The sequence below is a fragment of the Eubalaena glacialis genome, chromosome 12 (genome assembly GCF_028564815.1).
Source record: "Eubalaena glacialis isolate mEubGla1 chromosome 12, mEubGla1.1.hap2.+ XY, whole genome shotgun sequence".
NCBI classification, from domain to species: domain Eukaryota; kingdom Metazoa; phylum Chordata; class Mammalia; order Artiodactyla; family Balaenidae; genus Eubalaena; species Eubalaena glacialis.
In genome coordinates, this window is record NC_083727.1 from 50,987,857 (window position 1) to 51,015,033 (window position 27,177).

The window sequence follows — 27,177 nt, forward strand, 5'->3', positions numbered from 1 at the left end:
TGGATTAGGACTTTACAAAAGTCTGAAGAGGGTCTTGCCATTTATAGGAAGAATAAAAAGACTGTTAATAGAGAATGGTGTTCTTAAGTGAAACAAGTAGAAATAAGTGCTTTGAAGTTTCTTTGGATTAATCTCTGTCCTGGTTTTTCACTTGTTAGTAAATACTGTCTGGTAGCAATGCCCTCTCTCCTGGCTCTCTCACCTAATCAGTAACTCTAGAACCCATATTAAGAGGCTGCTCGTTGACCAGAGGCAAGGCCTAGGTTGTAGAAATGCAAATCAGCTCTTATGTTTTAAAATTTAGGGCCAAACCCTACTTCGTCTGGGACAACAACATGTAGTCATCTCAGTCCTTCCATGCTATCTTCACAATACAGATAGTAAAATTTAGATAAAAGGCTTAATGGAATTTAGAATCATTTTTATTCATTCAAATGCTCATAGAAATAAAACTTGGAAAAAGGATATATGATTACCAGTCAGGTCTGAATGGGATTCTGGATGGAGCCATTTTAACTTGAAAAGCTGAAAGTTGAACATTTTCTGCCACATTGGGTAGGAAGACATGGTCAATTCTTTTCTTGTGTTTAATAGGTACCTGCAATATAAATATTAAGTAGATACTGGAGCCTTTAAAAAAGATGGTGAATAATTCTTGTTATAGCATCATTACAAGTCACTGTTATTAATGAGACCAAGGTCATTGGTTCAGTCTGGGTTAGGCCATTTAGTGTGCCTTCTTGTACATATTTTGCCTCTTGTTATAAAGGGTCAGGAATGAATCCATCAATGGAAAGCCATTTCCAGCTAAGGAAGGAAAGATATTCCATATTTGGAGTAATCAATAAATTCTTTAATATTTTATCATTTGTGTTAGTGCAGTGCTACTTTTTAAAAGAAAATCATCGGTGTTCTTATATCTCAGCCATGTATAAACTCCTCTCAATCTGTATTTATCTGACTTGTCTCATAGGCCTTATTTAAGAAGTCAGACCTTAGATAGATTTGAAGAGGCCCCAACTAATTTTGTGGCTTTCCTGGACCTCAGCCTTTTTGCTTGGGGTCTCTATACTGTACGCAAGCCAATGGGCCCACAAGACACTTCCTTATTTATTAGAGTTTATTTAGTAGGGTAATGTGGCCAACAATTAGTCTTAGACCATCACCCTTGTAAATCTCTAAAACCTAGTGGATGTCCACTAATGTACTTAAGCTACTTAGCAGCTTTCGCAACCATAAGAGTTGTGATCAGCAACCTGCCCCACTGCAGGAACATTTGCTTTGGGGAGTGAAATGGGGATGGAGTGAATCTTAAAAGCCCTTGTGGTCCCATACAAATCAACAGAATGTTGCTTCCTTTTGGAAAGGGCTTTGCAGAAACAAATAGACATATAGTAGAACTTCACCTTTTGCTGAAAGATGACTGCACAGAGATTGGTGGGTCAAGCAAAAGGTGGGCATTGATCATGTGGCCCTACTTGGTCAAGGATCTCAATTGGGTATGTTCCTGACCTGCTTCTTCCCTCTCTGTGTGTCTCCTCTTAACTGTGTGTCTAGAAATACTGCAACAAACTTTTGGTCCACTAACTAGACCATCAGCTTCAAAAGAGGCCTTAGGATGGCATATTTTCTCTGACAAAATGATTATATTTTTTCCTCTTAATTTTTCTCAAGGTAAGAGGGGAGGAATTCTTAAATGTGTTGATTAGATATATAAACCTCTGGAGGGGATTCTGAAAAACAGTGGAGCAAAGCATGTAATACTTATTAAAGTAGTACAGAGAGGGCAGTGGAAGAGTATGCAAATAGTGTTTTATATAAGCTAAGAGCTGAAATATTAAAAAAAAAATTCTTCAAATATGTGCTATACTTCAAACTAATCTGCATTCCAAGAATTTCTTTGGAGGGTAGATTTCTCACGTGTTTTAAGATGACTTCTGAAATTCTTTATTTCTGTTCTGCCAAGGAACTCAGATAAAGTCTCTGATGCTGCTAGTTAATTATTGTAGATGATCAAAAAAAAAATTCAGAGACAGAACACGGCAAGGTGTTGGTACTGACTTTCATACCCATTTGCTGAATTGTAATTGAGTAAGTGCTTTTGGACTTAATCGTTTCAACATCAGAATTTTATTACTGAGGAGTGATGTCATCAAGATGGCAGAGTAGGAAGCCCTAGACCCTCCTTCCCGCATAAACACACTGATTCAGCAACAATTCATGGACAAATTCCCTTTGTGAGAAATCCAGAATTTTGTTTTCTAAGACCCAACCACTGAGATAAGGTCCTGATACACAATTTTTTAATGTAAGTTTGAAGTGACCCTAAGTCCATAATTTCATATTTACATTTTTCATTGTTTCATATACATAATCAAATTTATCATTACTTACAGTCTTTGGCCTTTGAATCCTTCTTGTTATTTTACTGCCCATGAGATGAGTCTTTAAAAGGTGTTGCTGGGTGTATCTGGATGATGTGGAAGCAGAACTTAGGGAGTAGTGAGCCTGGGATATAAGGCCTATAATGTGAAAAATGTTAAATTGTTATCTCTGGTTACAATGTACAGGCCTAGATTTAATTCATAAAATTTTAGAGCTTAAAATGGGCCTCTGATCCAGCTTCATCAGTTTTGAGTGAAGATGTCAAAACTTGGATGGAGTCTTTTGCCTGAGGGTCCATGACCAAGTGAAAGAGAAAGAGATGATGGGTTACTCGGACCTGTGGGTAGAAGTGGACAGACTGAGATACTCACATTAATAGGACTTGGTAATTAATTAGATTTACAGGGTGAGGAAGAATAGCTCTCAGATTTCTGGCTCAACTGGTCAGATGTTAATTTTATTTTATGGTGGATTTTATGATGATGGCACATACATGCTCAACAAGTCATTGTTGGTTACAAGATCAGAAGGATAGATGTGTGGGAATATGAATGTGTAGAGAGGAAGCAGATAAAGATTAGCTCAAGGCCCCTGAGAAGACAGAAGCCCATGGGATGCTGTTCACAGCAATTGTCCCAAGGAAGAAAGGGGGCACCTTTTCCATTTTAACAGGAGGGAAGGAGAAGCAGCTGAGTATAGATGTAGGTAGGCTGGGGACAAGAAGTAGAGGGAGTTCCCATCTGATAGGGGAGGAGGACAGTGTCTGAAAGTCTGAAGAGACCAGGAAGATTTAAAATAGTTGCTGCATTATAATAACTTTAAATAGAATATAATCTATAAACATATTGAATCACTATGTTGTACACCTGAATCTAATATGATACTGTAAATCAACTATACTTCAATTAAAAATAAGTGAAATAAAATAAGATAAAATAGCTGCTGTGGAGAGGAGGAGAGAGTGAGCTGACCCTACCCTTGGCTCCAGGGTAGAACATGTGAGCTGGGCCTAAGCCCACCAGGCATCTCAGTCTCTGGCTTCAGTGATTTGTTCAAAATTGGTCACATGACCTGAGTCAGCCCAGTCAGAGCTCGATTCTTTTTAACAGTCCCCTGTCCACACCCCACTCCTGCCATGTGAGCTTGAACAGAGGATGGAAGCTACAGGGGTGGCAGCTATCTTGCTTCCCAAGGGGCTCCACTTCCCGTCTGCTCCCAGCCTGCTCAGGGCCCAGAGATGCAGAGAGAAATCAGTCCTCAAGGAATAGTTCAAACCTTGATCACGCCCATATGGATCAATGGAACGGAATAGAGAGCCCAGAAATAAACCCACACATCTATGATCAATTAATCTTTGACAAAGGAGGCAAGAATATACAATGGAGAAAAGACAGTCTTTTCAGCAAGTGGTGGGAGAGCTGGGCAGCTACATGTAAATCAGTGAAGTTATTAGAACACTCCCTCACACCATACACAAAAATAAACTCAAAATGGCTTAAAGACTTAAGTATAAGACATGACACCATAAAACTCCTAGAAGAGAACATAGCCAAACATTCTCTGACGTAAATTGTAGCAATGCTTTCTTAGGTCAGACTCCCAAGGCAATAGAAATAAAAGCAAAAATAAACAAATGGGACCTAATCAAACTTTAAGCTTTTGCACAGCAAAGGAAACCATAAACAAAACAAAAAGACAACCTACGGACTGGGAGAAAATATTTGTAAACGATGCGATTGACAAGGGCTTAATTTCCAAAATGTACAAACAGCTCATACAACTCAATAACAAAAAACCAACCCAATCAAAAAATGGGCAGAAGACTTATATAGACATTTCTCCAAAGAAGACGTACAGATGGGCAGCAGGCACATGAAAAGATACTCAACATGGCTAATTATTAGAAAAATGCAAATCAAAACTACAGTGAGGTATCACCTCACACCAGTCAGAATGGCCACCATCAAAAAGTCTACAAATAATAAATGCTGGAGAGCATGTGGAGAAAAGGGAGCCCTCCTACACTGTTGGTGGGAATGTAAATTGGTACAGCCAGTATGGAAAACAGTATGGAAGATCCTTAAAAAGCTAAAAAATAGTTGCCATATGATCCAGCAATCCCACTCCTGGGCATATATCCAGAGAAAACTATAATTTGAAAAGACACGTGCACCCCAACATTCATAGCAGCACTATTTACAATAGAGAAGACGTGGAAGCAACCTAAATGTCCATCAACAGATGAGTGGATAAAGAAGATGTGAGATATATATATATATATATATATATATATATATATATATATATATACACACACACACACATACACAATGAAATACTACTCAGCTATTAAAAAAGGATGAAATAAAGCCATTTGCAGCAACGTGGATGGACCTAGAGATTATCATACTAAGTGAAGTAAGTCAGACAGAGAAAGACAAATATGATATCACATATATGGAATCTAAAATATGATACAAATGAACTTCTTTACAAAACCAGAAATAGACCCACAGACGTAGAAAACAAATTTCTGGTTACCAAAGGGGAAAGGTTGGGGGGGGAGGGGTAAATTAGGAGTTTGAGATTAGTAGATACTAACTACTGTATATAAAATAGATAAACAACGAAGTCCTACTGTATAGCACAGGGAACTATATTCAATATCTTGTAATAGACTAATGCAAAAGAATATGAAAAAGAATATATATATATACACATATGTGTATATATATATATATATATATCTGAATGAACTTGCTGTACACCAGAAACTAACAAAACATTGTAAATCAATAAAAATTCAAAAAATAAAAACGAACCTTGATCAAGCCAGCTTAAGCCAATCCATCTCTGAACATTTCAGTTTTGTGAGCCAGTTGATTTCATTTTTTTCCTTAAGCATTTTGAGAGTAACTGCACTAGAACAAGTTGTAATTTCTCAGGAGTTACAAGATCCTAAGGGGAATCCATGTTAATGCTAAGTAAAGAGAACTTGCCCCTTAATTCTGCTTCTGCTGGGAAGCAGGGAGGCTGCTGTGACCACCTCTACAGAAAGGAGACAGACCTGGGTCACCTCACGCTTCTGGCTAGACATCTGAGAAAGGAGTGGTAATGGCTGACTTTTACCTTTTAGTAACAATAGTATAGGTAATATCTGGCTCTCCTCTTGCAGTGCTTGGTACTAAATTTAGACAGGTATGACCTCTGATGAATCTACACTGTGGAAAGGGAATGTTGCCTGCCATTCCAGTAAATGAAGAATGTTGCCTGCCATCAAGCCATCAGCTACTGCAGTCCTGTGCCCCTCAGTGTGCCCTGAGGGGAATTTAGGATGGAGAAAAACAGGAAACATTCTGTGCTCTGGAAGCTGGCCCTAGATGGTTAAGATGCATATCTAGGGAACAATTTCAGTAAGCCCAGACTCTTGCATCTTCCCACACTTAGAAAAGCACGAAAATCATTAACTTGTTTTTTTTGTGATTAGCAGTAATCTTATGATGTTCAACTACATGGTTTGTTTTTCAGCAAAAGTCCTCTGTATCCTGGATCCTTCTCTACCTCTTCAGAGCAGTTCCTCAGAGCTATCTGAGAGGCTGTCTCCTGGGCTACAGTCCTTAGTAAGCTCCCCAAATAAAACTTAACTTGCAGCTTTTAGGTTGTGCATTTTTCTTCAGTAGACAACATGTAGAAAGTCCTAAGCAAACCGCCTCCCGTCGCTGCAGAAGGGGACAGATGGGGGCTGAGACTTGGGAGTAACTTCTACCTCTGCTTCCTGAAAGAGAGGCTTCTCTTTTACTTGATTAACAGGAGAAAATCAGACAAAAGTTTAATAACATGTATACACGGGAGAGACTGAGGAAAACTGAGTTACTTGCCAACGTTACTGAAGCTCTCAACTTAAATACCATCCTCAGCTAAAGACAGAAGAGGATGATGAGGATGGGGGAAAGTCAGCTATGGGAGGTTACCAGGAAAAGCACAATAAACAAGGGTAAGACTGTTACACAGATTTGTCTTTTCCATAGATAAATTTCTAGAGATTTTCTAGAGATTTGGTCATACTCCTCTTCCTCGTACTGAAGAGGGAGACACCCTTACAACTGTAAACATTTTTTACAAAAGGGCAACTTCTTTCCGATGTCTGCTTTTTCTCAAAAGTAACCAGCTTAAAACAATATGCCAAAGAGACACATAAGGGTGGCAAATTCTACTCCTCTATAGGACCAAGGTGTTAAGATGCTTCAAAATCTAGTGAACTACACAATGTTCTTTAGGTGACATATTTCAACTGGAACCAGTTTTTATGATTGAAACTTTTTAGTATAGCCTATCAGTACTCCAAAGTGAACTGAAGTAGAAAGTTCTGACTGCAATTGAGGATGAAGGTTTATTCATTCATTCAACAAACATAGAGCACCCACTCAATAACCACTGGTTTGTTATCATTAGTCCCTGGGGCCCTCCTTCAATCCCGACCCTGGACCCTGAGAGCTTAGAGAGAGAAAGGGTATCCTTACCGCCTGGTGAGCTCCTCTGGGCGGAGGATCTCTCAGTGTCATTAAGCTGACTTTGTAGCTCTTCCACCCACTGGAAAGCGTCCAGCTCCACGCTACGCTCATGGGCAAGCCGGCTTCTCATCTGAGGGGAAAAGTGCTTGGGAAGCAGAGATGCTTCTTGGTGCACACTTTCGTCAGTTCACTGTGAGGGGTGGGTTAGGGGGGATTCCTAGGGAGAGTGTGGGTCCCAGGCTACCCCAGGAATACAAGTCTTCATGAAATCCTGGTCAGGCTGAACTCAGCCTTCTGAAAATCAGGAGCTCCAGGAAGGCCAAGAACTTAATCAGAGAGGGACAGAGGCAGCCCTTGGAACCCTTTATTACCTTATAATAGCCAGAAGTTTACTCACAAAAGTCATATCTTTTATGTTTATTTTATTAGAGGGGAAGTGGGGAGGGGGGAGGAACCAGTTCACCTTGTAGGCCAAGCCATGCATCTACCCCAAGAGCCTGTGGGAGCCCCTGGATAGCTTCAAGCAAAGACATGATCTCTCTCCCAGATCCCTATGCTGAGTTCAACTCATCATGTGCAGGGAATGCTCTGAGCACTGTCTCCAGGCCTGACACAAGGCCCACAACCAGAGGCTAACTTTGTGTTTGCTCTCCCCTTGCACCCCTTACCCAGAGTCCCCTGGCCAGAGAGTCGCTAGGTCCAAAGCATGCCTCATCTGCATAGATCACAGGCATTTTTTTCTTTTTTAATTTATTTTTATCATCTCCTAATTGTTTTTAATTATAAAAAAAAGTAACAGTGTAATGGGTTGAATAGTGTCCCCCACAAAGTGTCCACCTGGAACCTCAAAATGTGACTTTATTTAGAAAATAGAGTCTTTGTAGATGTGATTAAGTTAAGATGAAGTCATACTGGATTACAGGGTGGGTCCTAAATCCAACGTTGATGACCTTACAAAAAATGAAGCAAGTACAAACACAGAGAGAGAGAGAGACAGAGGGAAGGCGGCCAGGACTGGAGAGCTGTAGCTGCACGTGGAGGGACGTGGGGGATGGCAGGCAGCCCCCAGCAGCTAGGAGAGCCATGGAACAGGTCCTGCCAGAGCCTCCTGGAGGGACCCACACCTTGATTTCAGACTCTGGCCTCCTGAACTGTGAGAGGATACATTTTTTATCCTTTTTTTGTCATTTATTTTTGTAAAATTCTCCTTACCGATGTCCTTGAGCACTTGAAACACTTGGCCAATCATTTAATTTAAACTTCTGATTTCTGTTTCCTAATATCTCTGGTGAATTAACTGACTTATACATTCAATGAATATGTGTGAAGCACCTACCCCAGAAGGTGCTGGGGGTTTTTTTTGTTTTATTTTTCCCTTTGTGTTGAATTTCATTCTGTGGTCTCCTTTGTTGGGACTTGCAATAGTCCGCATGTACACGATATAATTTCCTCCTTTTTTTTTTTGCTGTGGGGTATATTTAAGAAGAACATATTGGGTCTGGAAACCACTTTGCCTTTCCTTTTTTATTTCTGCAGTTCCAGAAACACCATGAATAAAATTCCCTTATAATAGCTTCCATAATACTTGTTGCTTTTCCAGATTACTCGTCGGGATTTTCCAAAAGATTCCTCCTAGTTCAAAGATTAGAGCCAGGTAGAAATATGTTTTTCAAGTGGCTTACAAAGATGCCAAGATTCTGGGCCTCATGGCAGTCAAGCCATCATCTTTCGTCACAAGCAGCCTGAACAATCACCCAGGTATAGATATTTCCATTTCCCTGCTGTTCCTGGGAGTGACAAAAGTGAGGAACACCGCTGTGGAGGCATGGAAAAGACAGGGGAAGAATGAAACAGCTGTGGCTGGTACACCCTGATTTACTACCTCTCACTGGAGTTACCTGTCGGACTTCTCTCTGAATTTTCTTCTGCTGGAGCTGGCCCAGTTTAGAAGCCCTCTTGGCTTCTTCAGTAAGGAGCTGCAGGTGCTGTTCCTTTTGCTCCACATCCTCCAAAAGCTTCTCCATGCTGGAGGTTTTCATTAAATCCAGCTGCTGCCGGTGGAGAGCTTCCTGGGTCACTCTGTGTTCTAATTCTTTCAGCAATTGCGCCTATGGCAGGAAAAGGCCAAAGGAAACAAGAAAGGCACAGAGTCTTTCTTCTCAGCAGAGGGCAGGGGATGAGAGGTTGGCCAACACAACTGTCCCCTCCATTAGCGCCCAGGGGCAGAACTGTGTGGAGTATTCCTCGGCTCAGGGTACCACAGCCCAGCTGCTCTATCCTGTCCTGTGCCAGCCAGTAGCAAGACCAAATAGTCATATCTACCACAAACTACTTTTGCCCTGTCACTGCGCCTTTATCACGCAATAGCAATGGAAGGGCTGAACCTGGAGAGACAGGGTGATGCAATACGTACAGTGAGTGGGGAAGGGAGGTGCTAATCTTGTCTCTGTTTCGACTTCCAAAATAGCCCTGGGGAAGCCAGATTCCAAATGGTTGGAAAAGGAAAAGAGTAGTAATAATTGGTTCTGTTCTGAAATTTTTCTAATCAACAGTCACTAGAAGGTCGATCCTTAATTATAATATTAATAATGATGATGAATATTTGTAGGGTGACTTTATATAATTATACATCATAACTCACTGGCACACAATAATGGAGGAATTAGGGTCCAAAAGGAACAAATTATATTTTATGTTTTAAAATATGCCCAGCTTTCCCAGGCTGTTATTTAAACTCAGCTGTTCTCTCTCTAAACCTAGGGTCTCTGTTTCATTCATGCTCAGAGGGTTGGCACAGTTATTAAGAGCTTAGACTTAAAAAGCCTTTATTTTGGTGCCAGTCCCTATAGAGCAGCAGTAACTTCTGAAATTAAGACTTAGTGTGGGTCATCAGGAAAGGAACCAAGACTCTCTGCTTGGGGCATAACGCTGATGGCTGGGCCACACTCATGGAAAACATGCTTGGAGCGTGAAAGGAATGTGTTAGAGGCAGAGACCCAGACCCCAAGATGCCCTCTGGGTAAAAAGATCCTCAGAGAAACACACAGAACACTCTTAGTTATGAGCTATATTTCACCATCTTAGCCAAATATGAATAAGAACAAAAGCCTTTTGGCCACTGCCCCTGGTTTCTGGGCTGGAAAGAAGGCAGAAGGGAAGCCAGGGTCTGGGCCATCTTTCACCAGTAGTGCCATCTGCTTGCCTTCACACTGTGTTCCTCTGGTGACTGCTACAGGCAACTCAGTGCCACGTCTGGTCGCCAGAGCGTGTTCAAAGAGAGGGAGGAAGAGGGGTTCTAAGCTCAGACACCTGGCTCTCCTGCTGCTTGCATATCCTCACGTTGTCTGCCTGAGCCCTGGCCAGGGCCTGCCTTAGAGCCAATAGCTGTTGACAAAATAAAACCACTTCTTGTTCTGCCATTAGTTTGATGTTCAAACACTCTTTTTTACTTTGCATAGCTTCCTGTGAACATCCCAAACACAGTAAGGTAGGATATAAGTTTCCTTTCTGTATTTTCAGCTTCCCAAACAGTCTCTAAACCACTTCATCATCCATCGTTCTTTAAAATTTCTGGTAGAACAGAGCTCCTGCTGGCCACTGCTTCCTTGATTTCAGTTAAGAATAGTGTGACAGATCAGAGTAAATAAAGACTTTCAGAAACAGTAAGTAAATGTTTCCAAACCACTATTGATATGTGCTTTGGTTTCAATTTTCCTTAAAGCAGATTTTCCACTTATTGTTACTTCATTTCCCTCAGATAATCATGCTTGAAACTCAAGGATTTGCAGTGTTTTGACAAAGCTTTTCAGCTCCATCTTTTCCCTTCCCTTGTGCTAAACTCTCTGATCTGTTCTCTCATTTGTTTCTTTGCCATTTGCTTCTGGCTCTTTCCTATTTCTCCCAGGATCTGATATTGCCTGGTCCCAGGAAAACTTGCTACCTGACACCAGCACAACAGCTGCAGCCGAGGAGGCCAGTGCCACCCCCTCCCCCTGCTGGGCCGGGCCTCCCTCCCCCAGTGCTCTCACCTTCTCAGCCCTGCTCAGCTGGCCCCGGAAGTGCGCCTGCTGCACCGCCAGCCTCCAGTGGCCCAGGCTCCTCATTTTACGCACCAGGGCGGCCAGGCTGCAGTTGTCCTGCTCCAAGGCCAGCAGCTGCTCCTGCTTAGAAGGCTCACTTTCAGAAAAGGCTGCCCCCAGCACTTTTCTCAGGAAGGACATGAATCCTGACATCAGAAACATGCCTTCCAGAAGATGAGACAATTGTGCAGTGAGACCCAGTGCCCTTTTTAAATGCCTGACACAAGGATTTCTCAGGGAAACAGGACAGGAATGCAAACAGAGTGAGCAGCGGGGTCAGACGCTAGGATGAAATGCTGATACCCCACTCAAAATGAGATCACGTACTATGGCTGGATTTTCTTTCATTTCTTCGTCAGGTCTGGCGGAGCCCCATTTCTTCTTTAGGCCTTTCTTTCGTATTGTCAATCCCTTCTGCTCTTACTTCACCGATGAGCTCACACACTTTCTGGATCAAATTAAGCTGATTCTCATCCAGCTTCTCCTGCAAATTGCAGGCTCAAGTTCAGGAAGGTCAGTTGAGGAAGAGTCACTTTGCCCCCTAAAATCCAACTTTCAGAAATGATATCACATCAAAACAACATCCACCCAGACAATTACTCCATCGGGTATTGTCTGGAAGCCTCACTAGTGGCCCCTTTAGTGTTGTCTTCAACCCGCAGGGCTTCATCACCTGCACATCTCAGAGCCTGTGGTTGTCAGACACCAAGACAAGCTGAGCAGGTAGAAGAATGGGAGGTCACAGGTGGAAAACCAAACCGCCCCCCAGCCCCACTCCCCCACATACACAAAGGGTTACTTGGGAATTTGAACCTAGGGATTTTTGCTATCAGGTTGACTCAGCAGAACCTGACCAGGTAAGACACTGTCCATGAGCCACTAACAAGGAACTCCATTAAAAATAGATAAATTAGAGGAAGGAATCAAGCTCGCTGCCTTCCTCTTTAGGCTCCAACAGAAATCTCATTGTGAAACAGCCCGTTCTGAATGGCTATGGCTAACAGCTTATGGTGAAATAGCTTGCTCATCGGTAAGTACAACTTGGAGACCCAGCATCCTTGGGTGAGGGGTGACTGTGGGATATCCTTTCACCTCTGAACCACTTCCCGGGAGAGGAAACAGGAGGTTAGTGCCGGGGAGCCACAGCAGGAAGCCTGGATACTGGCCACACAGCAAAAGCTTCACCATCTTCTTGGGACCCTGGGGTAAAACAGCAATTCCCTACCTTCAGGGGCTTGTGGAACTAACTGAGCCTGAGAGAAGTGGAGAATTTCCTTTTTGTCTAGGAATCTGGCAGAAGCTAAAAAGAACCTAAGAAATTTTTCAACAATTTCACACCCGAAAGATGGCTTAGTAAATTCTAGATTTCACTGTCTGCTCACCTCTCTCCTGCAGCACCAGGCCCAATGCATGTTGGTTTGGATACCTTAATATTTGTAAGCATTTGTGTTTTGTGGACACTTCACAGTAAGGAGAAAGGTCCAGTCCTCTCTGGAATAACCAGACCAAGGCAGAGCATCAGTGGAAACTCCTCTCAATGGACCAACTCCAGGGACCACCCTGGAATCCTCTGGGGGAAGGGAGTAAGGGAAGGACCCAAATGGGGCTGGCTCTGGGGAACATCTAATAGCAGAGAAGGGGGCAGGTTTGGGGGAAGCCATGGACTTGGGGGTGGTAGGTTTGTACTGAAATTCTCACTTGTAGGGCAAGGGGACCAGGCTCCACAATAGCCCATTTTAGGCATGGGTCTCCATCTTACAGCTGCTCAGACATCATAAGACAGTGACAGGCTTCCACAGTGCTGTGGGCACATGGGAACCCCCTCACTCCTCTTCTGGGTGGACCTTTACTGACAGGTCAGCAGCTCCCTGACACCAGATGTGAGAGAAAGGCTGGTGGGCATTTTGAAGGTTGTAAAATCTCTGAAAGCTGATTCAGATTCTGAATCTGCCCAGTGAGCTTCCAGGAGGCGGCTGTTGCTACCTACACTGGGGTTTGGCCTGGCCCAGGGCACTGTGCTCTCCTGTTTTGGATGGTCATTCAATAGACAAAACAGTGACATAAACTGTTGGGGTTTTGGAGAAGAAACTCCCCCTTCCCTCAACAGCAATCAGATGGCAACATGGCAGTAGAGTGAGGAAAACTGCAAATATCTAACTTATTTAAAATTCAGTGTCTCTTTTGGGAAAATAATGACCACTCATTGCTGACTCACTCTCTGCAGTGAAAGCCTGGAGCTGGAGAATTCGTGGGCCTAACAATCTCTTGTTGTCACAAAGCCCACTCTGTTATTGATCTCTCTGTACAGCCGCCGCGGGGGTCAGGTACACCCGGGTCCCCACAGGACTGCCCAGACATCCGACCCAGGTCACTTACTGTGATGTGCAAACATGTCACAAACAAAGCTTGAACTAATGCTTCATATTCTTCTTGGACTTCTTTTCGAATTTGCTTTTTGAGATTCAGAGTCTCCTCCTCCAAATCCGTGAGTCGAGCTCTCAGGGCAGTGACTTCCATGATCATATTGTGACTGAGCTCTGCAATCTAGTAGCAGAAAATTTTTTTTAATGGAAAATAATTCAGGAATTCCAAATGGCCACTGCAAAAAGAGTCCTTTGTATCAATATATCAATGTTGAATTGGTATTCTACTTTGAACTTAATGAAGAAGGTGAATATCCTGTTGTGCAAGTATGGGCAGAAGAAGCTAAAGTTGGCTTAAGGGTCCCAGAACAGTTCCAGACACATAGTAGGTGCTCGATAAATGGCTGCTGAATGAATGAACCCAGAAGAGATGCTACTTAAGTACTTTGGAGAAAATACTTCAACTGTCTTGGCTTCCATTTCCAAACTGGCCTCCCCATGACACCTTAGCCTATATACCGCCTCCTCAGAAGGCACATTGGCCTCAAAAGAAAACAAACACACCCCCCCCCCCAAAAAAACAACAAAAAGAAAAAACAAAGCAATAAAAAATAACAGAAGTCACCAAAAAACTAAGGAAAAAAAAAAAGCCCTCATTGCTAAAAAAGTACAGGCACACTCCTTGGATGTCTCTGCAGTGGACCAGTCATTGATGGGATTTCTATAGGAAGGGGCACAAGAAAATGACACCAGGATGTCCCATGTCTGACTACTGCTGAGATTGTGGCTTTGAGAAATGGAGAACTTTTTTAGTAATAACTGACCTACCTGACCAGCCTTGTCTTCAGGTGGACTCTGACCTCTTCGTATAATGTCTAATTCCTAAAGAGGAGAAAGCAGTGCACAGCCAAACTCAAACATTTATTCAGTGCACCACGCTCCAGACAGCTCTTATCTGTGTTATCCGTGCTTCTTTTTGAGATCCTCGGGCTCCACCTGGAGCCAGGACTGTGCTTATTGCCTCACTGCACTTTAGGACGGGATCTCACTTTAAGGAAGTCTCATCAGTGAGACCCATGATGTGCATCCTAAAGACAGAGTTTATTCAAGGATCCTAGCTTCTCTGCTGAACCAGGAACAGCACAAAGTCCCTTGTGCTTGCTGAGGGTGGGAAGGTCAGCTATGGATCTTCCCCTGGGGACCAGCTGCCTTACTGCTTACCTCTTATATTCCCCACTAGACCCCTCCAAAGCATACAACCCAGTGTTGCTGGGGCCATCACCTTCCCAGCTGAGAAGACCAGAGCCCAAGGAAATGAGCCAATGAGAAGAAAACCTTGGAGAGGACCATCTACCCTCAATTCTTGCATAAGAACACCTCCCTGCACCGTGTTTTATTTCCTCTTTGGAGTGATTCCTGGGCCTCCCTGCCCACACCTTCCCCAATGCACTTCTGTCTGGGAACATACTTGCTCTTTCTGGCAGAGCTTCTGCCTAGCATGCTCCAATACATGCTTGTAACACATGGAGTAGTTCTCGAAGTTGCTGCGTTCTCTGGCCATCATGTCACAACCCAGGGAAAGGAGGCAGGCCTCGAGGGGGTCTTTCCTGAAAGTGATCTGAAAAGGGGCATCACTCACAGCAGCTCCCCCAGGCAGCCCCACCACACCAGAGCTCATGGCACATGTTACCTTGGCTCACAGACCCACTTCCACTTCTCCTCCATGGAAAAACATCAGCTCTATAACCTTGAAAGTCTCTCTTTCAGGTCTGCTCTTAACATTTGCAGGGCCAGGGACAAGAGTACAAATGGAGGCCCACGTTCCACGTGTCTAAGTGTTCTAAATATTTAAAGGTTATAAATCAAACTATTAAAATGAAAAGGTTTAATTCTCCTACTTTGGAAAACAGACCTTCAAAGGGACTCGGGAGGCCAGGTTTGATTTTTATCATCCTTGGACTACTCTGAGTTCTATGCTGAGATATGGTCAGGGAGAGCTAGTCCCCAACCCATAGTTTACCATTTGACCCCCTTCGCTTCCTCCCTTTGACATCACATCACACGGGTGGGAGGGGGGCTTGCATGCATATAAGCAGACACCCCAGCTGTCCACACCCCTGCACAGCTGTCCTTGTCTACCCCACAGGCCAGGGTGTGCTCACAGGTGGTGAGGCCCATTCTCTCTCTGGGGAGGATGATCCGGGGAAGGGCCAGGAATTCCAGTGCCCAGGTATCTGGAGCATGGTCCAGAAGGAAGGCCAGGGATTGGAGTGGGCACGTCCCCTTGGCCGTGGGGATTTCCTGTGGGGAAGTGTGGGGCTGGAGCAGAGCCAGAGGGGCCTCTGAAGTGGGGCATCTGACAGGGGCACTTCCTGCCTTGGTCAAAGGGCCATAGTTCTCACTCTCTAGGCAGTCCCATTCCCTCCCTTTCTCTAGGCAGCTGGGCACCCTTTTTGAAGAGGTGGTCATTAAGGAACAGAGGAAAAGTCCACCTCTCCAAGGCAGACATAGGTTTAGACTCCAAGAGAAATGGGAGCTAATATGTGGAAGGTAGGGCAGATCTACCTGACTAGGACCTGCATGTCCATGGGAGTGCTTGTGTGTCTCTGTGTATCTATATCAGCGAGTGTGTCTGTGTGCATTTGTGTGTGTGTGTGTGTCTATATTCATAAATGCATGTCCGTGTGTGTTTCTCTGTGTGTCTGTACCTCTCTGTGTATGTCTCTATCTGTGAGTGTTTGTATAGGTCTCTATATGTCTGTATGTGTCCCTCAGCGTGTATCAGTGAGTGTGTTTGTGTGTGTATCTGGCAGTCTTATGGGGCCCACTCCAAGATTCAGCCTGCTCACTTGATGAGCTTTAGCTGTGACACTTCCAGGGTCTGGACGGCTCTAGGCTCGCTGGAAGTTTGCTGCAGAAACTAGGTTCTCCTTCCAGCCTGGGGTGATTCCCCTGGCTCTGATTTGATTGTCCTGGTGACACTGTCCTATCAGTGCAACCTCTGTGCCACTGACCTCCAGAGAGGGCCCAGACACGCTTTGCCAGGTGAGGCAAACTAGCGGAGATGGCAAACAGTGATAAAAACCCAGTACTGACGGAGTGAGGAAAGTGGCTTGCTCACCACTGCTGGCAGGAGGAGAAATCAGTGTAGTATTTTGGAGGGCAGACTAGCAGTAGCTGTGAAAGGATTTTAAAATATTCATGTTCTTTGATCCAGTAACTCCTCTTCCAGGAATTTATTTTTAGAGAATAATAAAAGTTGTACACAAACATATATGTTAACAGATGTTCTTTATAGTAGCTCTTCCAATAGAAAAGAAAAATGGAAACAATCTAAGGTACTTAATAATGGAAAACAGGTTGAATCCGTCTCATTCATCTATATGATGAAACACTAAACAGCCACCAAAAATTGTGCTGTGGATGTATGTCTATTGACAAGGAAACAAGTTTATAACATATAGTCTAGGGGGCTTCCCTGGTGGCGCAGTGGTTGAGAATCTGCCTGCCAATGCAGGGGACACGGGTTCGAGCCCTGGTCTGGGAAGATCCCACATGCCACGGAACAACTAGGCCCGTGAGCCACAACTACTGAGCCTGCGCGTCTGGAGCCTGTGCTCCGCAACGGGAGAGGCCGCGACAGTGAGAGGCCCGCACACAGCGATGAAGGGTGGCCCCCGCTTGCCGCAACTAGAGAAAGCCCTCGCACAGAAACGAAGACCCAACAGAGCCAAAAATAAATAAATAAATAAATAAATAATAAATTTAAAAAAAACCAAAAAACATATAGTCTAGTGTAAAAAGCACACTACAACAAAAAGGCATATAGAATAATCTTATTTTGTTAAAAAAGTGCATGAATTTTTAAAAGTTATAAATACAATTTGGAAGGAAAGAGACCAAAATAATAATAGTGGCTATCAATGAGGGTAAGATTATGAGTGTATTTTCTAATACATCATATTTCTATTTTCTAATATAATCATAAAATGTATATATAATTAAAATAATTATATATAAAAATATATGTCTGAATAAGATGTATATACTAATTACAAAATAGTAAAGCTTTGGTAAAGGTTATCAACTATAGCAGCTTGGCAGGATGCACTCAAGACATGCATAGTGGAAACAGTAGATGAAACTTCTGCTCATGGGGGATTTTATGAGCAGGAGCCAGGCAGTCAGGGGAGGCGCTCAGCCTCCCACCCTCACTCTCCAGGGCCTCCTCAAGGGGTTCCCTCAGAGGAGGTGGGTGAGGGCAGTCCATCCTGGTCCTGGAAAGTGAGCAGTAGGACAGCCAGAGTCAGCTGCTGACACCAAGACAAAGGGCACCAAGATTCCATCCCCTGGACCTTGACTTCTTTATGGTGAAAGGGCCAAGGCTACGTGAATTAGTATTGACAAAGATAGCACTTCCCAGACTGAGTGCGTTGAAAGCCTGAAGCCTTGAAAAGTCATGAGACCACATTTGGGGCCATCAAGGTGTGGCCGGTGACCTCATCCAGGTGGGCCAGGCCCAGTGCTTGGAGTCAGCCACAGTGACTCACCCCTCTCTGTCCTGGACAGCAGTGCCCAAACTTGAACATGCCAACAGGGCCTCCACAGGGCAAACACTTCTCAAACTAATGCCTCCATAGCCACTGCAGATATAGGATCCCAAACAAACAGAAATGCAGACTTGAACCACCGTGGCCCTCTGCCATCCTCTCTTAGCCAGCATGCTATTTTAACCAGCCAAGGAGGAAGCCTTGGATGAGTCTGTGTTACACCAAAGAGGTGAGAATGGCCAGGACTCCCCTTGAGCATCTCCAGAGGCCAGAGAAATCATGTTGCTTCCTTCCCTCAGTGGCTCTGCTGAGGCCTCAGGAGGCTGGGCTGGAAGATCAGCTCAAGGTGATGGCATATAGGGGGTGAGTGGGAAGGCAGGGAGAGGAGTAAGGGCCCTGCCAGAGCATCTGCAGTGGGCACGTGGACCATGTCTGAGTGGGGCAGACAGGCAGCAGTGACTGACAGGTGACAGAGAGGTGCAGGGAGACTCCCAGTTCCCGGCAGTCCCTCTCTCCAGGTGAACTTTGCTTCTGCAGATGGTACTTGCCCTCCCAGAAGCAGCATTGGAGCCACCTGAGCAGCATCTGTTGTGGGACTACAGCCTATGTGCTTCTTTTGGCACAGTCCTATGAGCTCTCAGAGCAATTTGTTTCTCAAAAGCTGTTCTACAACTCACCCCTGCCTTCCTAGGTCACTAAAAGTCAGCTCGATGTCAAAGTGCAGCACAAAGGGGCTTCATCTGCCAACTTCCCCTCCAAGGCAGGCCCCTGGGTTCCATAAGAACCAGAGTAACGACCGTTGGCCCAGTGCCCTCCAGTGGGCTGATTCCTTCACCAGCTTAAACCTGAACTGTATTGGATGGCACTGGCTGGAAGAGCACAAGATTGCCCCATGGATTCTTCTGGAGATCCAGGCTGGGGTGAAGCATGGTAGGTGCCAGGCCTTGTTATGGCAAAAGTCTGACCCTGCTGGGAGCAAACTGTGCTTCTGTGGTTTGCTTCCTCTCGGAGCCCCTCATAACAATCCATCTAACATCAGGCACACACAAGGTGTTTTGATGATATTTCTAAAACCTACCTCTGCTGACAAAATGCTTCAGTGGCTTCCCACTGACTCTGGGATGAAATCCAAACTCATAAGGATTGCACACAAGGCCATTCAGGATCTGGCCCTGCCTACATTTACAACGTCCTCCTCTGAACTCTGCTATAACTCCCTTCCTAGATTGCTGCCTTCCCTCCCCAGCCCTTCTTCCTCTGGCCAACTCCGACTTGTGCTTTAAAACTTCGCCCAAACAATACCTCCTCCAGGAAGTCTTCCCTGACTACTTCCCACCCCTCCCCCTAGCTGGGTTGTATTCACCCTTCTTGGAGCTCACATAGCACCCCACTTGTGCCTCTATCAAAGTGCTTAATGTGAAGAGCCTCTTCCGGACATTGCTGGTTCACCTAACTTCTTCCATAAGTTCTTTGAGGGCAGAGACTGTGCCTTTTGCCTTTATATCTCTAATAAATCATCTGAGAAAAAACAGGAGATCTATAAACACTTCCTGAATGAGTGAATGACTCTCGGCATATAAATGGAAATGGTTCTGGAATCCACAAAATAGACTATTACAGTTCTGATTTGCAAAAAAGGTCAATCTCTAACTTCAGGCCAGTGTGTTTGGTACAAAATTTGGCCAAGATATTAGAACTGATTGTGAAAGGCTGGTGTTCTAGAATTTGGAGAAGGAAGCAAACATCACGAGAAGCCAACATGGGTTCAAGAATAGTCAGATCAGATTAAACTTTTCCCTCAGGAAATACAGCAGATGCAGTGTATCTGGATTTCAGCAGGACATCTGAGAAGGTTTCTTATGATGTTCTTTTGGACAAACGGAGAACATGGGCTGGGTGAAAGGACAACCGGATGAGTTTCTGGTCACTGAAAGACTGTGCCCAAAGTACCTGTTAAGCCTGGAGGGGACCCAGAGTGGGTAGCACAGCACTTGGGGCCTGTCCTTTCATACACTGTTATTAAAGGCTTGAGGGAGGATACCGAGGGTAGGCTGACATGAACCTGGAAGAGAGAGAGAGTATGCTGGATGATAAAAATCCAGATTTTTAAAGATTTCAAGAGGTTCAAAGAGTGGACCAAGTTGAACAAGAACAAGGCTAATAATATGGCAGTAGCAGGATGCCTGAAGGCCATGTGTGGGCTTCAGGTGGCTGTTAGCCTAATGAGTCAGCCTAATGAGTCAGCTGTGACAAAACCTAACATTTATGGGCGTTAATCAAAGCAGAGCACCCAGGACAAGGGTACTCTTGGCTGGCCAGACAACCTTGAATTTAGAGGATCCTGACCAGGAGGGTGGGGCACTCATAGAGGTTGAAGGAAAGGAAGCTGGTTCAGGCTGAAGGAGGGAAGGCGGCGCTCAGGCTCTCCTTGCACACCAGTGCAGTCTGCTCTGCGCAGGGGCACCCAGGTGAGGGGAGCACCATTTCCCTGTCCATGTGCCCTGGTATAGGCTGTACCGCCTGAAGGAAGGGGTAACAATTTGTTATCCACCACCCAGAAGGGCACCTGTTGGGGTCTGTCCTCCTGGAGCTGGCCCTACTTGTAATTTTACAGAAGATTCACACATGCTAACAATGGCCCAACTGAGCTTCTCTGACTGACCTGCCCTCAGATATCTAAAGGCTTGTTGTGAGGGGTCAGAACCATGATCTGTGGTGTCCCAGGGACAGAACTAGGATCCATGGTGGAGACGGTGGGGAGGCCAAATCCAACTCAGTAAGAGGTACCTGAAACAAGAGCTGCCAGGAATGGGGGTGGGGAGGTATGGGTGAAGATTGAAAAAGAGTGAGCTCCCAGTCACTGCAGATGATCCAGAAGAGACTAGAAGCCCACCAGGCACAGACTTTGGGGGGACCTAACATCCTGGGGTCCTGTTATTCCAAGACAACCGCAGGCTGATACCAGCCTCTTCAGTGTGCCCTGAGTTTCAGCTGTGCCTGATCTAGGTTTGCCCTGTTTACTAATACATTTCTTTCCCAGAAGATCCTGTCTTCAACGTTGGGGTGAAGTACATAGATAAGGGATGAGCAGATCTTGAGCCACAAACTTTTTGTTTGCTTTTTTTATCATAGTAAAACATACATTAAATTTGCCATTTTAGCCATTTTTAAGTATACAGTTCAGCGGCATTAAGTACATTCACAACATTGTGCAATCAATCTCTAGAACTCTTTTCATGTTGCCAAACTGAAACTCTGTACCCATTAAACACTAACTCCCCATTCCCCCACCCGCCAGCCCCTGACAAACACCATTCTACTTTCTGTCTCTATGAATTTGATTACATTATGTACCTCATGTAAGTGGAATTGTGCAGCATTTACGTTTTTGTGACTGGCTTATTTCACGTAACAGAATGTCTTCCATAATGAAGCATGTGTCAGAATTTCCTTCCTTTTAAGGAAAGCCACAAAATTTTTGGATTCAAACATTTTTCTGAGCATACCCCACCTTAATCACCTCTGTACTTCTGCCTGAGAATCACTGAACTGCAGGGATCCAAGAGGAATTACTTCACCCCCTCATCAGAATACACAGCACCACAATGGGTATAATTGAAAGCTTAAAACAAATACATGTAAATCACATGTAAATTCTGAGGAATAGTGTATCTCTAACCAAGCTTGTGAATTCTCTACCTTATAAATAAGAACTGAAGTGCTTATTATAAAATTATGGGGACTATTTGGAGAGCTTAGAAAAATGTAAATGTGGAGAAAATGTTGTCCAAAAAATTGAGCACATTTTTCTAAGGCAGCCTTTTAAAAATGATTGAATTTCAAAGGAAACTGGATTCACAGCTACCTACTGCACTTAAGGCTTAATTCCTTAAAGATCCTAAAAACTCTGTTATGGCCAAATATCCACATACACTCTCTTATCCTGCCTTTTCAGCAGATTCCTTTGATTTAGAAAGGCACCTCCTGTCAATAGTAAACAGTTAAAAACTCCAAGGACTGTGTGTATGCCTGTTGTATGTATTAAATATATATTATTGTTAAATACATATTATATGGAGTTGTTATGAATTCAAATACATATACACACATACAAACTGTTGATACTGGCTTCCTTTGGGAGAGGAAACTGGGGATGATGGAGTGGAATAGGGGTGAAAATGTTACCTTTCTGAGCTGTTACGTTTTCTTCATATTGTACATTTAAAGAAGTTTTCTAGGTAGTGATTTCATAGGCTATTTCGGTTTTTCTCTTAAAATTTTTATACTAAAAAAATCAACAACAGGAAATATTGCTAAAAATAACTCATCCATAAACTCCAAGGTTACTCTAAAAAATGGGCCAAATCTGAAATTAGCCAATATGCATATTCTAATTACTCTCCCAACTTAATTAGAAATCAGTTTTTTTCCAAAATTAAAATGGTAACATGTGATTTCTACTTTGAGTTCAGCCTCAGTTTTCACATCTTCAACTCTAAGGGAGTAAGGGAAGCATTAGGAGATGTGTTGAAGGGAAAGTCTTTCTTGTTTGGGTTTATGTTGGGAAAAAAAGAAAAAAAAGCAAACCACACTCTAGGATGACTAATTTTCAGTACATACCTCTAGTCCACCATCCTGGTAATTCTCCAGTAATCTCTGTACAAAATTTTCAACTATTTGTGGTCTGATAACTGAAAAGTTTTCCTTCATGACTTGGTGTTTCCAAAGATCTAAGGGAGAAACATACCAACACTAATACCAGGAAACATTGAACAACCATTAATAGCTATGAGATGGCAACTGTCTGAGACATAACACTGGACACAAGCTGTCATTTCCAAATACACAGAAACTAATGGGTGAGGCAGGGGAGGGGAGGTGGTGGTTGAGGACACAGGATCCTCCAGAACACGGGAATAAGGAAGATCTCTAACAAGATTCCTAACGAAAAGATTTGGAAAAGCACCTCTGAAGTCCAGTGAACAATATTTTGTTACCATAACTAAAAATCCCAAATCAAATGTAATTATTGATCCTATATGGCATCTGTTTTCATAAAGTCCCTATATGTATCTGAACAATTATTTTGACCTAACACAACTATCAGAAATAAATGAAGAGCTATTATATTTATCTATTTAAGTATATTGCTGGTGTTACAAGGCAAAATTAATTTGAATGCAGAGTTAATAAAAAAAGAGGAGGAAATCCAAAAGAGAGAAGAAAGAGTCACAGATTAGAAATGTTGAGAGCCACAGAAGATGAACTTTAGCTCCTGCACTGAAGCAGCAACAGGGCTGACACATATGTGATGAGGCATATACACAGTTATTCAGAATAGCATTGTTGAGGACAACAAAAACTTAGAAACAACACACAAACTGTAGTATATCCTTCCAATGGGATAGTACGCAGCTGTAAAAAAAAGAGAAGAATTTCTCCATGTACAGATGTGAAAAGAACCACAGATTAAGTGGAAAATGCAAGGTGTAGAAAGTGGATATAAAATGCTACCTTTTATAAGAAAGATACAGAAAATACAATAAAGGGAGAGGCCATCCCCTCAAGCCTATTCAAGGTCATTGGTCCAAATATTTGGCTTTCTCTGATATCATCACTTCTTCCCTCTTTCCTGAATCATTCACAAGAGCACACATTATTTCTCCCACCTCATAAAAATTCTCCACTTGACCCCATTTCCGCTGTCAGCTTTTGCCTCATTTCTTTGCTCCCTTTCTAGCAAATCTCTCAGAAAGAGATGTCTATACTTAATGTCTGTGACTTCTCTCAAAATCCTTCTTAGAACCACTCACACAGCTTTTACCTTCCACTCCACTGAAACTGATTTTGTCATAAACACCAGTGACCTCAACATGGCTAAAGCCAGTGGTTTTACTTGACTGCTAATAACATTTCACACAATTTGTCACTTCCTCCTGCTTGAGAGACTTCCATCACCAGACGCTGGGACACCACCCTGTCCTAGTTTTCCTCTACCTCACTGTTCCCTGTAGGTTCCTTTTGCTGGTTCTCCTCTTGCCTCCCCCCTCCACCGCCAGCTCTTAACATTAGAGTGTCCTAGGACTCAGCCCTTGGTTCACCGTTTTTGTTTTTTCTATCTGCACTCACCCCCTTGGCTATCTCATTTAGTATCATGGCTAAATACCATCTGTATGCTGACAACCCTCAAATTTAGATCTAATATCCACTTGGCATCTCTTCTTGGATGTCTAAAAGGCATTTCAAACTTCACTTGTGCATAATTAAATTTCTGATCTTCCCTCCCTAACTTGGCATCTCAACTGATGGCAATTCAGTTTTCCCAATTGCTCAGGTCAAAAGCCTTGGAGTCATCATGGACTACTCATGGCTACCCATCGCATTCAGAGTAAACATTAAAGTCCTTGCAAGCTCCTGCACAGTCTGTCTTTTCATGCTTCCTCTCTGACTTCATCTCCTACTACTCTCCCTCACTCTCTCCACTCCAGCCACACTTGGGTCTTTGCTGTTCCATGAATATGACAGGCATGCTCTGCTTCGGGCCTTTGTATGGGCTGTCTTTCTGTCTGGAATGCTCTTCCCCCAGATATCCACATAGCTAACTCCCTCACCTTCTTCAACTCTACTCAAAATGTCACTTTCTCAGTGAAGTCTATCCTGACCACCCTATTTAAAATTACAATGTGCCCCTTTGAACCTTCACACCACCATCCTCCTCACTCCATTATTTTCTTATTTCTTATGTTCATTGATTATTGTCTGTCTACCCCCTTCTAGATGATAAATTCCATGAGAGTAAGGATTTTTGCTCCATGACAGTTAGGATGTACAGTAGTCTTCCCTTATTCGTGGTTTTGCTTTCTGCAGTTTTAGTTACCTGTGGTCAACTGCAGTCCGCAAATATTAAATGGAAACTTGCAGAAATAAACAATTCGTAAGTTTTAAATTGAGCACCGTTTTGAGTAGCACGATGAAATCTTGGGCCATCCTGCTCCATCCCGCCCCACCCGGGATCCCCAACCACTAACATAGTCTCCTCCTGACATCCAACCATGGACGTCATAATGGCCCGATGATCCAGGGTCACCTGAAGCAGACGATCCTCTTTCTGACCTATCGTTAGAAGATCAGGAAGGGAGGGGCAAGATGGCGGAAGAGTAAGACGCGGAGATCACCTTCCTCCCCACAGATACATGAGAAATACATCTACACGTGGAACTGCTCCTACAGAACACCCACTGAACGCTGGCAGAAGACGTCAGACCTCCCAAAAGGCAAGAAAATCCCCACGTACTTGGGTAGGGCAAAAGAAAAAAGAAATAACAGAGACAAAAGAATAGGGACGGGACCTGCACCAGTGGGAGGGAGCTGTGAAGGAGGAAAGGTTTCCACACACTAGGAAGCCCCTTCGTGGGCAGAGACTGCGGGTAGCAGAGGGGGGAAGCTTCCGAGCCACGGAGGAGAGCGCAGCCACAGTGGTGCGGAGGGCAAAGCGGAGATTCCCGCACAGAGGAGCGGTGCCGACCAGCACTCACCAGCCCGAGAGGCTTGTCTGCTCAGCCGCCGGGGCGGGCGGGGCCTGGGAGCTGGGGCTCGGGCTTCGATGCTAGCCGGGAGGGAGTCCGGGAAAAAGACTGCAGCTGCCAAAGAGGCAAGAGAATTTTTCTTGCCTCTTTGTTTCGCGGCGCGCAAGGAGAGGGGATTCAGAGCGCCGCCTAAACGAGCTCCAGAGACGGGCGCGAGCCGCGGCTATCAGCGCGGATCCCACAGCAACAGGGACGCAGAGGGAAAAACGGAGAGATTCCCGCACAGAGGCTCGGCGCCGAGCAGCACTCACCAGCCCGAGAGGCTTGTCTGCTCACCCGCCGGGGCGGGCGGGGGCTGGGAGCTGAGGCGCGGGCTTCGGTCGGATCCCAGGGAGAGGACTGGGGTTGGCTGCGTGAACACAGCCTGAAGGGTCTAGCGCACCACAACTAGCCGGGAGGGTGCACGAGAAAAAGTCTGCGGCTGCGAAGAGGCAGGAGACTTTTTCTTGCCTCTTTGTTTCGCGGCGTGCAAGGAGAGGGGATTCAGAGCGCCACTTAAACGAACTCCAGAGACGGGCGCGAGCCGCGGCTATCAGCGCGGACCCCAGAGACGGGCATGAGACGCTAAGGCTGCTGCTGCCGCCACCAAACAGCCTGTGGGCGAGCACAGGTCATTCTCCACACCGCCCCTCCCGGGAGCCTGTGCAGCCCGCCACGGCCAGGCTCCCGTAATCCGGGGACAACTTCCCCGGGAGAGCGCACGGCACGCCTCAGGCTGCTGCAACGTCACGCCGGCCTCTGCCGCCGCAGGCTCGCCCCGCCTCCTCCGTACCGCTCCCTCCCCCCGGCCTGACTGAGCCAGAGCCCCCGAATCAGCTGCTCCTTTAACCCCGTTCTGTCTGGGCGGGGAACAGACGCCCTCAGGCGACCTACATGCAGAGGCGGGTCCAAATCCAAAGCTGAACCCCGGGAGCTGTACGAACAAAGAAGAGAAAGGGAAATCTCTCCCAGCAGCCTCAGAAGCAGCGGATTAAAGCTCCACAAACAACTTGATGTGCCTGCATCTGTTGAATACCTGAATAGACAACGAATCATCCCAAATTTAGGAGACGGACTTTGGGAGCAGGATATATTAACTTTTCCCCTTTTCCTTTTTTTTGTGAGTGTAGATGTGTATGCTTCTGGGTGAATTTTGTCTGTATAGCTCTGCTCTCACCGTTAGTCCTAGGGTTAGGTCCGTCCGTTTTTTTTTTTTTTTTTTTTTTGGCTTAAAATTTTTTTTTTTCCCTAATAAATGTTTTCTTAATAATTTTTTCCTTATTTTCTATTTTTAAAAAAAATTTTTAATAAGTTTTTTCATATTTTTTATTTTAAAAAATTAAAAAATTTTTTTTCTTAATAAATTTTTTCTAAATAATTTTTTTCTTATTTTTAGTATAAAAAATTAATAAATCTATTTTTAAAAATTAAAAAAATTTTTTTTCTTAATAAATTTACTCTTAATAATTTTTTTTCTTATTTTTTATTATAATTGCTTTATTTTATTTTATTTTATCCTCTTTTTTTCTTTCTTTCCATTTTTTCTCCCTTTTATTCTGAGCCGTGTGGATGAAAGGCTCTTGGTGCTCCAGCCAGGCATCAGGGCTGTGCCTCTGAGGTGGGAGAGCCAACTTCAGGACACTGGTCCACAAGAGACCTCCCAGCTCCACGTAATACCAAACGGCGAAAATCTCTCAGAGATCTCCATCTCAACATCAAGACCC

At 44.2% G+C, this 27,177-nt stretch overlaps 1 protein-coding gene across 1 annotated transcript in view; it reads right to left on the reverse strand.

The window, feature by feature from the left end:
* Positions 1-472: 472 nt before the first annotated feature.
* Positions 473-27,177, reverse strand: part of LOC133102229 (coiled-coil domain-containing protein 162-like) — a 48,592-nt gene continuing 21,887 nt past the window's right edge. Inside the window, 12 exon segments of the mRNA XM_061207211.1 lie at positions 473-598; positions 2,395-2,522; positions 6,906-7,026; positions 8,795-9,004; positions 10,206-10,358; positions 10,925-11,056; positions 11,303-11,362; positions 11,364-11,459; positions 13,352-13,519; positions 14,167-14,220; positions 14,807-14,956; positions 22,509-22,618. Of these exon segments, the coding sequence (XP_061063194.1) occupies positions 473-598; positions 2,395-2,522; positions 6,906-7,026; positions 8,795-9,004; positions 10,206-10,358; positions 10,925-11,056; positions 11,303-11,362; positions 11,364-11,459; positions 13,352-13,519; positions 14,167-14,220; positions 14,807-14,956; positions 22,509-22,618 (1,508 nt within the window).